Here is a 16417-nt window from a genome sequence, read left to right as displayed (position 1 = left end):
GGAAATTCTGTTCTATCATATTTCTTTTCTAGTTGTAATTATTGCATCAAAAGATATTTAGTGTTGACTTTTGCTATCTTTCCTTACCTTTGTTTCCACCCAGTGATCTCTGATAGCACCTGTGCTCTCCAAGTAAAATATTGAGTATCTTTTGCTACATGTCAATGCAAGTAATTTCTTTCCATCTAACATGTCCAAACTCTGGAATGTTATAGATTTTTTGCAAGATTTAAAACTAGTTTATTTAATGTCATGCTTTATTTCCATAAGAGAAGAAATGTGCAGTGAATACTTCAAATCTCCTGCAGAATTTCTGACTGGAGGGGTAGACTGTAACCACAGCACTATAAATAATTTTAGTTTATTTAAAAGTAATGTGAATGTGGCCTGTGCACAAGGCAGGAGGAGCGGTTGCCGCATCCAGGTCAGTATATTTTCCATTCCTGTACTTCTCAGATGAAAGCTTAAAGACATGGAGCCAAACCCCATGAATTCTTAATTACTTGGAAGATTTTGTTCAGAGTATTGATAAAAAGCAACCCCAGCTTTTGCAGCCTTTAACTCACTAATGAAGCACTGGGAATTTAAATTATCTCTTCAACCATTTAAAGTTATGGTAGTGGTCTAAGTTGCCTTCTAATGTGGTGTTTCTCTAGTTTAACCAATAGCCTAGATGACTCTCATTAGGCAGTTATAAAAGGAAATGAAGCGTGTCACAAGGCTGTGAACTGAAGTAACTGGATAAGTGCCATTGTTCCATTTGTATTGCACTATATAGTTACTTTATTAACTAAGATTGAGTTTATGAGGTTCATTGTTTTTGTCTTCAATTCACAACTTGAAGTTGTACTCAAGGCCAATGTCATTTTGGATTAATTTTGTAGTTAAAAATAAAATTATATTTGCCATTCTGCTTTTCAAGTGGCTTTATGTATCATCTTTTCCTATCATTGTGACTCAGTTTATTTCACTTTCCTTGTCCCTGATTATTTTTTTTGCAGCAGGATGTCTAATTTTTTGTCAGTTTACTTTCTAGAATTCCATCCTGGTGTTCTTTTAAGATATTATGTAGCTTTCTCCATTAAAATGAAATTTTGAAATATATTATTTTTTAAGGAATATAAAGAAATACTTTGTTAATCTGTAAGAAAGACACAAAGATTATTTTAATCAGTAACCATTGTGGCATAGAACAAAGTTAATCTGATAGTCTGTGAAAACATCTTTGGAGTGGTCATGTTTAGGCTCTGTATGTAACTTGATGCTATCTATGAATGTTCCAGTTACAAAATCTTGGCTAATTTTACTAGCAAGGAAAATATCATTTAATTGCACTTCGGTAATAAAGTAAATTGCAGTACTATCAGTGATTAGAGCAAAATACAGGAAAAAAAGAAGGAAAATGTTCCCTGAAAGAGACAGTAGGAAAAAAAAAAAGACCAGATAGGATTTCCATTACTTTTTTATCAAGGCTGAAGCTTCTAATAGCAATCAGTATCAGCAGGTAATGCTAGTATTAAACTTAGAGTGGTCCATATTCCATGTAATGGTAAGCATATGTGCTATAAAGCTGCTCTGCTTGGTACCCTGTCTCCTGAGGACATTATGGGGTTTTCTACAGCCCATTCTATGCCTTTTAACCTCTATGGACCCAGAGCACCAGGGAGCCCTATCAGGACATTAACTTGGGCTCCAGGATTCATTTGTTTTTTAAGACAGTCTTGATTGGATTCTTTTTCTCTTCATCCCAAATAGGAATGTCAGACTTTAAAATATGGAAATCACCCCTAAAATTGGGTGGTTTTCCCCTTTCTCAGCTTCTCCAAGCTGCATCTGTTCTCTGTAAGAACAGGAAAAAACAGCACTTCTAACCGCTCCGCGGACTGCTTTTCTGTTCTTTTGCATAAGGTTTCTTATAAGATCTTTATGATTATGTTCTGAGTGCCTTTTTGTCATATGGGTGACTTGTTTCCATTTACCACCATTTTAAGAGATTCAAATTGCATATGTTCATGGTACTATCATTCATATTATGCATAATTCCAGCTCAAACCTGTGTGAATCCTTAGAATTTCCAAAAAGAACTATAGCTTACCATTTAATTTTTATTCCTATTTTTCTTTTTTGTTTTTATATAGGAGACAAAAATGCTCTCAGGAATATTCTTCTTTACCACTTGACACAAGGAGTTTTCATTGGAAGTGGCTTTGAGCCTGGTGTGACAAATATTCTTAAAACCATCCAAGGAGGGAAACTCTACTTGAAAACAGTTAAGCATAGAAAAAATCTCCCTGCTACAGCCTTGTAATAGGGATTTGACATTTCGTGTCTATCCACATTATGGAGTGGGATGCAATTCTGCAAATGTCATAGTAGGGTCTGGGGTTGTTTTTTAATGTCCCTGATAACTTGGGTTCTCTTTTGATCCTTTATCAGGTGAATGATACTCTTCTGGTTAATGAACTGAAATCAAGAGAATCTGATCTCATGGCAACAAATGGTGTAATTCATGTCATTGACAAACTCCTATATCCAGCAGGTGAGTATTATTTCATGGAATTTATGCATAAGCCTTTAATCTATTTACATGTTATGTAACTGAAATAAATTTAAAAAGTTAATTAATTTAAAGATAAAATTCTTATGTGGATATGAAACAGAAAACTTAACTCACTGCTCATTTTGTAGAAGAACCTCACTTGAAACCATGGCAATTTTTTTAAAATTTTACGAAAGTCAAATATATGGAAGACAAGACTAGACAGACTAACTTTTCCACTGATATGGAAGAATATATATACAATATATATACAACTGCATGCTTATGTGAGTGTTTGAGAGTGATTACATCTCCTGATCACTGTAAATGAAAGTAAAATGCACACAGTTGTATATTTCCTCTTACATGCCTATTTCTTTTGCCAGATCTACCTGTTGGAAATGATCAGCTGCTCACAATCCTGAAGAAGTTGATTAAGTACATTCAAATTAAGGTACTCTTTCAGTAATTATCCATTCATACTTATGGCAAGAGCTGGGAAACTGTACATTATAATTCATGAGTGATTCTCTAGTCCTTTCTTCAGCAGACAACACATTCAATAGCTCCCAATTACCCAAATATAATCACAAATCATACACTGCACTCAAGAGTTAGAATTTATGTTTTTCAATTCCAAATAGTTGTAGAATATTTGCATTTGGATAACCCCAGTGTGAACTTGCCTAAATCTGCTCTTTGGTTCAGGTACAATTTATCACTCTTGGAAAATAAATCACTTCTAAATCCTTGACGCAATTTCTCTTTAGAAAGAGTATTGAGTGGCTGAATTTTTTTGTCATTAAAGCCACCAGCATCAACAACCTGTGAGGAAAAGTAGGCATCCTTATCTATCTCAGCTATGCTCTTGAGACCACATTGTCCCTCTACAATGGATGACAGAACCCAGACAAATAGCCCCACCTAACTTTTAAGTCAATGAAGCAGTGAATCCTACCCACACTCACTGGGAAACTGTAATGCAAGTGCTACTTCTCTTAAATTTTACAATTGATTTTCTGTTTTTATAGTTTGTTCGTGACAGTACCTTCAAAGAGATTCCACTGACGTTTTACAGTAAGTTCATTTTAAATACTTCCAGATGGGTTTGAGAATTCTTTTTAGATGTTGCCAATTACAATTTGGAATTGTACATCTCTTTTTAAAAGAAAGTAATTTCTTGGAAAGTAAGATGTGCTGATGAAGCAAAGGAAGAGAAAGAGTCAAAGTAGAATGTTTCTGGCTGTTGTGAGACTGTATGTATTTTTTCCCTTTCCAGATGTGTGACTGGAAAATAACCCTGAAGTAAGCTGTTCAGATTCTTTGGGGTAGGCAAGATACATACGGAAAAGATTGGTTTTCAATTTTTAGCCAAGGTTCAGTGTTTGATGCACAGCAGAGTTGTACTGCCTCTCTCTCCAAGACTTAACATTGTACTTGCTCTCCAAGATGCAACATTGTGACATTGTCTCCCACAGCACACTCCTGAAAAAGCTGGCAGCCCATGGCTTGGACAGGGGCACTCTGTGCTGAGTTAAGAACTGGCTGGAGGGCCGGGCCCAGAGAGTGGTGGTGAACGGGGCTGCATCCAGTTGGTGCCCCCCAGGGATCTGTATTGGGCCCAGTTCTATATAATATCTTTGTTGATGATTTAGATGAGGGGATTGAATCCACCATCAGCAAATCTGTAGATGGCACCAAGCTAGGGGGGAGTGTTGATCAGCTGGAAGGCAGGAGGGCTCTTCAGAGGGACCTGGACAGACTGGCCTGGATCAGGAACAGTGTGGCCAGCAGGACCAGGGAAGTGATTCTTCTCCTGTACTCAGCACTGGTGAGGCCACACCTGGAGTGCTGTGTCCAGTTCTGGGCCCCTCAGTTCAGGAAGGATATTGAGGTGCTGGAGCAGGTCCAGAGAAGAGCAACAAGGCTGGTGAAGGGACTCAAGAACAAGTCCTATGAGGAGAGGTTGAGGGAGCTGGGGCTGTTCAGCCTGGAGAAGAGGAGTCTCAGGGGAGACCTCCTCACTCTCCACAACTCCCTGAAAGGAGGTTGTAACCAGGTGGGGGTTGGTCTCTTCTCCCAGGTAGTTACCAGTAAGACAAGAGGGCATGGTCTTAAGCTGTGCTAGGGGAGGTTTAGGTTAGATATTAGGAAGAAATTCTTTACAAAGAGAGCGATCAGACCTTGTAATGGGCTGTCCAGGGAAGTGGTGGATTCTCTGTCCTTGGGGTTTTTTAAGATGAGATTGGATGTGGCACTCAGTGCCATGGTCTAGTAACCACGGTGGTTGTGGATCAAGGGTTGGACTTGATGATCTCAGAGGTCCTTTCCAACCTGGTTGATTCTATGATTCTATGATTGACCAAACTGTGCACTGACATCCTTTCTTTTTCATAAATACTTCCAGAGGGACAGAGTGTATGGGTTCCACCTGTTTCCCAGATGTGCAAGTGTGATGCTTGTATGGGAGACAGTTGTTCTGATTATTTTCTCTTTAGGGAGTAAATATAAAAAAGGATCACCTTTTGCTCTCTTGCAGCCTTTCTCAGTGTTTGCATTTAGTTTCTTCATAGAAAGTAGAACCTGTTGAAACAAACTGTTAGAAGACAAAGATTCTACTGAAACTTTGGCTTGCGAAGCAAGCTGAATTTAGACAAATGACAAAAATTTCTGTGGGGTTCTACTAACATTTCACAGTAGAAACAAAAACCATCACATTAGGCTTTTATAAGTTGAGAATGGACATATTGAAGTTAAAAAGCTCTCGGAACAAAAAATGGAATAGTCTACCTTGATGACAAGTTGAATATGAGTCAGCAGAGCCCTGGCAGCCAGGAGGGCCATCTGCGTCCTGGGGGGCATCAGGCGCAGCATCTCCAGCCGGTCTAGAGAGGGGATTGTCCCACACTGCTCTGCACTGATACAGTTTTGGGCACCATGATACAAGAAGGGCATCAAAATGTTAATATCCCTCCTCTGCCCAGTGTCCAGAGGAGAGTGACCAATATGATGAAAGATCTTGAGGTCAAGACTTATAACGAGTGGGCAAGGTCACTTGGCTTGTTCAGTTTGGATAAGAGAAGATTGAAGGGTGACCTCATTGCTGAGCAATGACCTCATGGCAGCCTGCACCTTCCCCAAGGAGGGCAGCAGAGGGGGACATGCTGGTCTCCTCTCTCTGGTGACCAATGACAGGACATGAGGAAATGGAATGAAGCTGCATCAGGGGAAGTTCAGACGGGACGTTAGGAAAAGGTTCTTCACCCAGAGGCTGCTTGGTCGCTGGAATAAGCTTCCCAGGAAAGTGGTCACAACACCAAGCCTGATAGAGTTCAAGGAGCTTCTGGACAATACTCTTAGTCATAAAGTTTAGTCTTAGGTAGTCCTCTTAGAAGGGAGTTGGACTTGTTGATCCTTATGGGTCTCTTCCAACTCTACCTCCCATGGCCAGTGAGAGCAGCACAAGAAGCAATGCCTGTAAAATGAAGTGAGGGAGGTCAATGCTGGACATCAAGAAAGCTGTAGCTGTTGATTAACTTGAGTGCAGGAATAGGAAGGCTGGGACCTCTACCAGTGAGGACTTCTCTACCAGTGAATGGATATGAGTCAAATAACTATAAGGGATATTCAATGAATACTTGAGTCTGTCCTAGGTGTAGAGGGACAACTTGATCTCCTAAGGGCACCACAGGCATATTCTCTATGACATTCTATCTATAATTCTGAATGCCAGAAGGTTTCCTCTGTTTACCAGATCAGCTCCCTAATGAAAAGAAGAGGGCAATACTCAGATTTAAGATACGTCAGGGATTTGTGCAAATCTTTGTGCGGGTAATTGTACAAGCCATTATTATTATGTACCATGCATTAACATAGGTCTCGTGACCAGTGGGTTTCATAAGGCACAAAGGCAAATGGCATGCCGATAGATTCTGTCTGCAGGTGACTTCCATGCATCATTGTTTCATAATTATAACCAAGATCCTTTTGAGTTACTTTTCCACTCATTAATAATTATGATTTTATCCACATCCTTGTGAGCAGACCAAATCCAACTGATCATTGTCATAAAGAAATTGTAAGAATGGAATGTACTGTATATTCCATTTTCTATATTTTCAGAAATTAACATAATTGAAAGCAACGTCCAGCCTATCATCACAAAGGAAGGTAAATGAGGTCCTTGGTATATATATTTCTGCATATGTTCATATACATATTCAGAATATATATTGTATATATTTCTTTAATGGGATGCATTTTGTACATATCAAGCCCAGGATGTTAAGCACTTTGCTGGAAAAGCAAAGATACAAATATTGCAATTAGAACTGACTGAAATATTTTGTATAAAATGATTACCCACAGTTGTTCTCTCCAAATGGATTTTCTCCTTTTTCTGCAGGCATTTAAGAGTACTTTTAAATAATTTTTCTAAAACATTTCTTTTATTACTGGTGGGTTTTTTTTTCAAAAAAGACCCCTTTTTTCCATTAAAATAGTTATTTTTAAAAATTAAGTACACGTTTCTTATACTTTGAAGAAAAAAAAGACATTCATTTTTCTACGCTTTTCAATCAGTTCTAACTACCAATATCTGTCAGATACCTGGAAATTACATTTAGCCAAACTTTAATTTCTGAAGACAAAAGCATGACCATTTAGTGGTGGGACTGAAAAGAACAAAATGTGGGACTGGGACTGCTAAAATCACTTGTGATTTATAACTCAACTAAAGATAATGAGATCCAGTTTCCCAGTGAAATAAAAATACTCAAAGGGAATTTGTTTGAGCTTAACTGAGAAAGGCAGTTAAAAATGTCATGCAAAGAATTTTATCCAGACTGCTTAATCTGTGTTTCTGGGAGGATTTCATGTCCTTACATTTTCAGCATCTTATCTGCTTCATCCCATTTAGGATTAGAGACCATCTACCATATATGCTGATCTTTGTTGCCTAGTCTCCATCATTAAATCAGATCCACAATGGATAGATTAATTTCACATGATAATTCTTCCAAGGCATTTTAGAAATCTTCCTATGATGAGGGTGAATCAGTCTCAGAAAGTACAGTACTCTCTGTTAAATCCAGAGACAGAGTATATAGTTTAGTAGATTTACATTATGTTTAGAAGTTGAAAGTTAACTGAAGCTAAATTGTCTTTTAAAGAAAAAATGAAATGTCTGAGCACTTCTACAGTCAATTGTAGAACTAAGTTTTCTTCACCTAAGAGAAAAAATAGCGTTAGAAGTTAGTGAGTATTGAAGGGCTACTCCTTTTCACTGCCAGTACAGTGTTTCTGCTTTGGGACACACTCTGTGTGAGTGATCTCTCTGTGCAGTGATGAATCAGATAGAGACCCAATAAAGCCAGTTGTGACTCTTCTGAGCTTGCTAGTAGTAATGGTAGTTAGCAGCAACTCACATTAGAACCATGTAAACCCTAAACTCTCTGTAGATAAAAACTGGCAAAGTGCATGTTGATTTTTGCCAGGAAGTTCTATGGAAAGGAGATTTCCATAAAAAAATGACATCTCTCCCCACCAACTTTAGAGGGTGATGTTTCCTTTTTCCTGTCAGTGTTTTTTATTTGTGTTGTCCATACATAGGCATGTATGGGATGCAAAAGATTAAAGAGATGTAAAGAGTTAAATCTGATTGAAACCAATTGATTGAATTCAAAGGATTGTTCCTAGATTAGACAACATAGAAAGCTATAACTTCACCTTTCGGTTTGCATATATCTGCTGTATCAATCACATGGGAATGTACAGTAATTTAGAAATGTAAAAATAAAAAATTATTTATAAACATTAATAAATATACCTTTGACATGATTTAATTTATATTCATCACTTGTATCAATGTATATTGGTATTTATTGGAGTCTCAACATGCAAAAAGTGCCTCTGAGTTTAAAACAGAAGCATGAGACTGAATCTTTAAGAATGTTTCTTTAAAATATTTCTGAATGTTTTTTATCCAGATGTGTTAGAAAATAAAAGAAGCAATGGCTTATTTAGCTATTTAGAAACCAGAGTAGGTGAATAGAGCTCTATAAAACCTGAGAATCTTTATGATTCCATCATATCTTCTCATCTGCAGTAAATAAATTAATTATTTTTCTCTAAATTCTAATTTATCCAAGCATCTGCTGTTGCTGCAAAAGCAAAAAAAAAAGTATACTTTGATTGTTACTATTGAAGGATACTAGTTAGCCTGAATTGACTGTTTTCAACAATTAATATCTGGTATACATATGTAAAAGCTGTTGTTAAATACCGATCAGTAATTATTAAAAAAAAAAATCAATAACAGTATCAACTTGTACAAAAATTCATATAAAGATATCCAAGGGATTTTAAAGTCACATAACAGAGGTGGACCGTGCTAAGTTTCTAGCTCTGAATAGGGAGTAAAGGAAGTTTATGTTACAGCAGCTTGTTAAGTGGAAGGAGTTTCCATAATGCTCACTACACAAGAACAATATATTACCGTTAATTGACTGCATCTATGGTATGTTCCTAATTTATTTAGTATCTTCTGCTTCAACCTGTCAGACAGAGTTACATTTGGATCAGTGTGATCTATAGCAACTGCACAAAATTAAGAAGTTTGTCTTGGCAGTTGAAATCAAGATGACCTCACCCATGCTAATGATAGCCATTAATGCTGATAAATATCCTTACAGATGTTCCAGTTGATCTCAGAAGTTTGTTTTTTGGTTTTGTGGTTTTGTTTTTTTTTTTTTAGTTAAGTGACCACTGTCCAAGTCTTGGTAGCTTAAAAACAAAGAAAAAAAAAGACACATAAAAATTCTCAAAGCAAAGAAATAAAAGAAGCTCCAATGAATACTGATTAAAAGACCTAGTTTCCTCTTAGATATTTATAGCGTTAGTAGGAATAACTTCACAAACATTTTCAATGTACAGTTTGGATGCTGATCACTAGTGCAGCAATCACTTTTAAGATTTCAGCAAAGCTGCAAAGCATCCTTCTTGCCAATGTATATAGAAAATGCTTTCTGCTGCTGAGGATCTGGTTTGTTGCCTGAGACTTGTCAACAAATGTTAAAAATATCAGATACACAAAATAATAAAAAAAATGTAAATTGTAAGTGTGCAATAGAATCTAAATTTGAGATTGCATGTGAGGAAGCACAAGATTGTACAGTATTGCTGCAAAAGACTTCTCAGATTTAAACCCTCTATTGCAATAATCTGGTTTATTTGGGGTAGGAGGAGAAAATGCAAGCTTCATCTCAGTCCCATGAGATACTATAAATATTTAATGACTATTTGTAACATGTTGTTTTCTTTCTGTGTCACAGACCCATCTATCACACAGATAACTAAATTAATTGAAGGGGAACCTGAGTTCAAAATAGTCAGGGAAGGGGAGACAATAACTAAAGTGATTCATGGAGGTTGGTATGCTTTCAGCAACACAGTTTGTATTAGTTAAAATTTGAAACATTCACTATTTCCCATCAATTTCTACTTTGTCTAGGTGACACATGTGACATGTTAGACAGATGTTATGTTTTTAATTAGACCTTTGTGAAGTGCTGTAATTTTATTGGATCATTTAATTCTTACTTCTCATGCTTTTAAAAAAATTGGGCTTTTTTTGCCTGTGTTCCATAGCTATAGTCAAGACAGTGTGAGAAATACTCTGCATGCTGACATAATATGTCTCAATTAAGGATTATTTGCTGGGTATTGTCCTGCAATCAAAAATGTAGTATGTGATTCTGTGATAGAAAGACAATTTTATCAGATAGAAAGGTAAACTTTGCTTTCTGCTTTGCTAGGCGTATTGAGACGTTCACATCTAGAATGGTTTTAAAGGAAAAAAAATCATGTGGCCCTCCTAAGTTTTGAGAAAAATTAGTTTCTGGTCTCCTCTGAACATTTGTATTTTTTGTAAAATATGCTATGGTATTTCCTTGTGTGCTTCGATCATTTTCCACATGTCAAAAAGAGCCCTTGAAAGTTCATCACTTGATTAATGTCTTCAATTTAAAAATCCTTGTAGAACCAATTATTAAAACATACACCAAAATCATAGATGGACGACCTGTAGAAGTGACAGAGAAAAAAGTAACAGAAGAAAGAATTATTCAAGGTAAATTATGCTGAGCTATTAATTCTTAACAAAGTTCAACACTACATACATAAGTAAAATATCTTACATTCTCTCCTAATGCTTAAACTGCATTTCCTGGACAGATGTATTTTCCCCAATGCTTCCCATTATCTGTGTATGGCTGAAAATCTGGCTATGGGCCCTACACACACATATACAGAAATGACAACGATATTTTAACAGTATGCAAAACTATGAAAACTTTTCTTTATTTAATTTTTATTTCCATATATTTGCTCAGTGTCTGCTCTTACAAGCTTCTCACTACCATTTCAGAATGAGATGGCTTTTATTGCATGGCTTGCTTTAGAAGGAAGTCTTTTATTTTTTTGTGAACTTTTGGGTTCTATATCTCCAGGTAGATTTTGTTTGGCCAAAGGTAGATGTTCAACGGGTAGATACCTACTTTTGCATGTCGTCCTAGACTCTTTTGACAGTCATTTTAGAAAAATATATTCTCTGTTTCTTTGTAAGGTGGGGACTTGATGTCATGTCAACAAATTAAACATTTTTATTCAGCTAATGTAAGATAAAATTAATGTGCATCTGCATCCCTTGGTTTTCTCAGAGAGTAACTCTCAAAGTCCATAACCAATTTCAATTCTATTTTACCTACTACAGAGATATTTCTTTAAGAATATTAGAAATTGATAGATGGAGTGAGGCATATTTAAGCATAGAACAAGATATATATAATTCTCTGTTTACGCTTTATGATTCCCCTGGTTAAATATCAGTTTGAACACTGTAATTAAAATTCTGTCTGGCAGAGCACTTGTAAGGAAAAGACACTGTTATAGCAACATATTGACCTAGCTGAAAGTCTTAGTTTAGAACATGATGAAAGATAAAGTTTTCATATAAACAGGTTACAGCATTTTAACCATGGAACCACCATATGTATTAATTAGGAAATAATAACTTTAAGGACAATCCTGTTATATAAGATTAAAGCCACTATCTTACAAATCTTTTTCCAGGTCCTGAAATAAAATATACCAGAATTACTGCAGGTGGTTCAGACAATGAAGAGAAGTTAAAGAAATTCCTTGAAGAAGGTTAGTATTCTTGTTTTCTTTCCTTTTTAAAATATGTATATATTTATTATCTATATTAAGTAATTACTAAATGGATATTCCATGTTTTAAGAAATGATGCTCATATACTGCAAAATCTTACCCAGAGATTAACCTCACAATCTCAGAAATGTCCAAATATAACATTCTGGTTTGAGTTCCTGATCTTCACATTTCAGTCAGCTCCAGAACTGAGGCTTCCAGAGTCTTATATATGGCATGCTGTGTTTATCATAAAATATGATGTTTTCAGTGTTTATGTGGAATTTGATGTCATAACAGATGAATTTTGTAATTCAGCACAATGCTATGATAGGATTAATTCAGTAATATACTCTTGGTAGAATTGTCAAATGTTTTCTGTAAATCAATTTTTTTGCCATAACCTGTATCCTATCAGAGGTTACCAAGGTGACCAAATTTATTGAAGGTGATGGTCATTTACTGGAAGATGAAGAAATCAAAAGACTTCTGCAGGGAGGTAATTTAGTGTATTATAACTAACCTTTTTGCAACAGGTAACGATAACTGAAACCCCTCTTGGATATGTTGATCTCAACATTTTAAAGACTGACCTAGTCAAGGTGTAATTTTAATAAGAGAAAAAATAGAATATTGTATATTAAGTACCAAATATCACTGAAATGGAAATAAGTACCAAATTTCAATTAATTTTTTTTAATGGTATTGGTCATGGAAAAAAATTATCTGGGTTTTTCCAGTCTTTAAAAAGTTACCTAATTAAAACTCAGGGGAGCAATGAAGATTTATTCCACTTTTTTTTTTTTCAGCAAATTTTAATCTGTGGAAAATATTTCTGAACTGGAAAGCATTGTAACAGGCCAAATTAATTTTGCTCATCAGTTCTTTAAAAATGAATGTTCATTGCCCTCAAGTTAATAATTAAAGGCATGCTTAGCATCCTTCTTTCAATGCTTACAGGTGATGGATATCCAGACATTAATTCTCTTCAAATACAGCATTCCAGGGAATGGTTTTCTTTCTTTCTTGCTCTCTTAATTCTAACAATTCTTGCAATATATAACCAGTAGTTGTAGAAAACTGGTAAAAGAACTTCTGCTTATAAAATTAATCTTTATCTATGAATTTGGAATGTTCTCTGCCTAATGTAGATTAGAAAAACTATCTATAATAGCAATGGGGAATAAAAAAAAAGAATTCAAGTGATGTGTGTTTTTTGTAAATGTTGGTATAAACCTGAGTCAGAAGCTCAAAAATGGATGTTTTTCTTGACATAAATTAACTGAATCCACTTCATTTTATGTTCACTTTTTATTAAGTTACCGAGTTGTATATCAGTAAAGTCGCTTACAGCCAGCTCTGTGTTCACTGAACAAAATCTTGTAGTCCTTCAAAAGCACCATGCTGTGGATATGACTTAAACTTCAGTTAAATAAAAAATTTCATGATGAACAACTGAACAGCTTTCCACCAAACAAAACCATGTTAATTGGTAACACAGTTAGCCTTAGAAAAAAAGCCAAGATATGTCTATGAATCCTGTTGACTATAATTCCTTGTTCTGTTTTAAACACCTAAATCTTAGTTTTATAGAACTAAGCCAGGATTTGCCTATAATCACTGGAGAGAAATAAAAGCTTCCAAAAGGTTTTTCATCTTATCCTATTTTAAGTGTCCCAGCTATGTGAAAAGATTTTTTTTCTGGTGATGCCTATTTCAGGATTGAATACTTAAAATAAAAGTTGGAAATGAAAAATTACAACAAGAAAATTCCTCCATATACTGCACTACGTTCTATTGGTGTAAACCAGGCCACAATGAAGCAGGATCAAACTTTGTCTGTAGAACTGTTCAAAATTAACAGGTCTGATGACAGAATCAAACAATTATAACTGTAATTGCAATCATACAATTAAATAGACATAATCTGTAGAGATACATCTTTCTGTGACCCTACAGTGTATGGAAAAGAGATAAATAGTTTCTCTTTAGGAAATTAGGAAAAGACAATATTGTTTCTTGAATTCTTGCTATTTTTCCTTGCTATTATATGTTAGTTTGCATAAGCATCCTGCTTTACAGAATGAACCAAATGGACAAATTTGTGTCTTGCTTTAATTTGATTTTTCTCTATTTCTTCCATGATTTATCCAGTCAGCCACCCTTGGCTGCCATGATAATACCTTACCATGTGTTTAGCCAATAAAAGCCCTCTTGTCTAGATAAAATTACTTATGTTTTACTGAAAATATCTTAATTATTTAAATTTGTGTACAGTCACAGACAAATGTATTATTACTGTCTAAATAAAAGAATGATTTCATATGGGCTTTAATTCTGCTCATAAAATATCCAGCACTGCTTATCATAATCAGCAGTCTTTGGTGAAACAACACTTTAAACCAAGACTGCAAGGAATGACTCAGCCCCAGACTAACATGCCTTATGGCATTGATAGCATGGTAGCCTGCAACACCTACACCCTAAAATGAGGTTGTTTCCACTGAAGGTACCCTGCACCTGGAAAAATGCTCTGCCAGATTTAACTCATTTGTTTTTGATGCTTACTGTAGCTGGAACTGAGTACACCAAGGTTACTAAAGTAATTGAGGGAGAGCCACAGATTATCGAGAGAGAAATCAAGAAAGTTCCTCTGGAAGGTTAGTTTGTCTAAAAATCCCATATCACTAAGACCTGCTTTGTCTAAAGTGATCATTCCAGGTGAGGTTTTACAGTATCCATTCACAAAAATTACTAGGTCTGAAGCCAGTATTCTAGCAAGAAGAGTTTTATAATTGTTTTGGAAAAGAATTCTTTCGCTGGCATTGCAGTGAAAAATGTTGAGGCTTATCTTGCGGCTAAAAGTAACTAGAAGATTTGACAAGCATAGTAGACAAGAGGAAATGTCTAACCACAACGCTTAGGTAAAACATTTGAAAGAACATGCACCATAAGAATTGACTTTTCTTTGAGCAGCACACACAGAAGAAGACCACGTGAGTTGCTTTTAACTTAGTTATTTCTTCTCAGTGTTAATGTGATCTGTTGCTGTGAGGATTTCTCAGTGTTGTGAAGGGGCGGGTAGGGTGGAGGGAATATAACCTCTGGGCTGAGCAAATGTGTCACAGGGTCTCAGAATTTCTCTACTGTAATCCTGTTTTCAAGTGAGGGAAGCTCTTGGGTTTGATGAGCATGAATGGTGACAAGGTCCAAAAGGAACCATATGCAATTCAACCTGGCTTTATACCAGGAATTGGTTCTTCAAGTTTAGCAATCATAGTTTAAAGATCTTTACTCAAAGTCAAAAAGTAACTTCTTTAGGGTTTCTTTTGTATTTGTATGTATGTCCTTTTCTAATTCTAATTTTAATAATGCAGAATAAGTTATTCTGTCAGTCTTTTAACTAAATTCATAAGAAAAAATATTGTGCCTTTTGGAGAATGAAACTAAATAAATATGTTTCTACTTTTTTAATTTTGAAGTCTGTGCCAAATACTGAAGGTATACCATAGTGTCTTATAGCTTCGGTGTCGAGTAGTACAAGGCATGCTGGAAAGTCTACTATTGCCTGAAAATGAAAGACGGGTGTGGTCTTCAAATATGGGGCTTATCTGACAGCATAATTATGTGGAGAGCACATAAGTATGGAAAGCATATTATGGATGAACCATATTCTGTCCTTGCCAGGGCAGTGCAGTGCTTGAAATTTTCTGTCATAGCGGTGCAGATGCCCAGTGTTTATCCTCAGCAGTAATGAGGTCAACCCTGTATCTCAGGGCTATGAATTTATGCATAGTATGAAAAGACAACTCAGGATGAAAAGACCACTGACTGCAGCCTGTTAAGTGCGATACTTCATGGTTGTAAATGAGGAAAAATACCTCAGTAACATTTTTGTGACAGTAATAGAAGAATTATCTCTTGCGTTTATCAAATGTTTTTCCTCCCAGTGAGGAGACATCTGGTTTAAAAAAATGTTTCAAAGTTTGATGAGAAAGAGGAAAAAGTTTCCATAGTTTCACTGAGTCAGTATTTTGGAAAATGGATGTACCTGCTAATAAGGGTGGTACCTATTCAATAGTCCTTGCTCTGCTCTACTTTTAAAACAGAAGTCTGAGAAAATTAACTGATCTCTAAATGTGGAACCATACTGTGGACTCACAATGAAGTTACAAATCAAGCCCCAAACACAACTGGAAATGTAGCCAATGTCTTGTGATGGTTGACTTTCAAGCAAATGACTTATAAATAATTCCTTAAATAATGTCTATACAGCAGACCTGGACATCTGCTGCCAAAGTCTGGAACTGAGTCCTGGGTTGTGCACTAACCTGAGCTTGTACCTCACTGACAGTGTCAGATGATGTTTGCTGAATGAAGAGCATAGGCAAAATATCCTGACAACCACCTACATCATGTGACCATCCGCAGATCAGTGTGGATGTTGCTAAGATGTAATGTATGACTGCACATGACAAAAATGTGTGAATTGTATTATAAACATTCATGTTTCAGGTGATCAAGTCAACATGCTATGGGACAAAATTTTTAATTTACTGAAAACCTTAAACAACAAACTTTGAAAGGCAGTGATGGGTTTCCAACATTTATAATGAGTTTTAATTCACAGGCTCAAACAAATAACTTCTGACTGCAATATTTCTGTTTTCT

General features: G+C 35.8%; 1 protein-coding gene across 14 annotated transcripts in view; it reads left to right on the top strand.

The window, feature by feature from the left end:
* POSTN (periostin) overlaps positions 1 to 16417 on the top strand; it is a 32460-nt gene that overhangs the window by 14251 nt on the left and 1792 nt on the right. Inside the window, exons 13-22 of one of the 14 annotated variants that reach the window (XM_051780417.1) lie at positions 2139 to 2269; positions 2437 to 2539; positions 2926 to 2993; positions 3571 to 3616; positions 6662 to 6709; positions 9871 to 9966; positions 10578 to 10667; positions 11669 to 11746; positions 12165 to 12245; positions 14320 to 16411. In XM_051780417.1, the coding sequence (XP_051636377.1) occupies positions 2139 to 2269; positions 2437 to 2539; positions 2926 to 2993; positions 3571 to 3616; positions 6662 to 6709; positions 9871 to 9966; positions 10578 to 10667; positions 11669 to 11746; positions 12165 to 12245; positions 14320 to 14411 (833 nt within the window). In that variant the 3' untranslated portion in view covers positions 14412 to 16411. Of the gene's footprint in view, positions 1 to 2138; positions 2270 to 2436; positions 2540 to 2925; positions 2994 to 3570; positions 3617 to 6661; positions 6710 to 9870; positions 9967 to 10577; positions 10668 to 11668; positions 11747 to 12164; positions 12246 to 14319; positions 16412 to 16417 lie in introns of those variants that run through there. The other 13 variants (XM_051780418.1, XM_051780419.1, XM_051780423.1 and 10 more) reach the window with 13 other exon arrangements.

The sequence above is a fragment of the Manacus candei genome, unplaced genomic scaffold (genome assembly GCF_025592945.1).
Source record: "Manacus candei isolate 608988 ecotype Guabito, Panama unplaced genomic scaffold, ASM2559294v1 h1tg000014l, whole genome shotgun sequence".
Taxonomy (NCBI): domain Eukaryota; kingdom Metazoa; phylum Chordata; class Aves; order Passeriformes; family Pipridae; genus Manacus; species Manacus candei.
The sequence above is the reverse complement of the archived record's forward strand: the minus strand, read 5'-3'. Positions and strand labels throughout refer to the sequence as shown.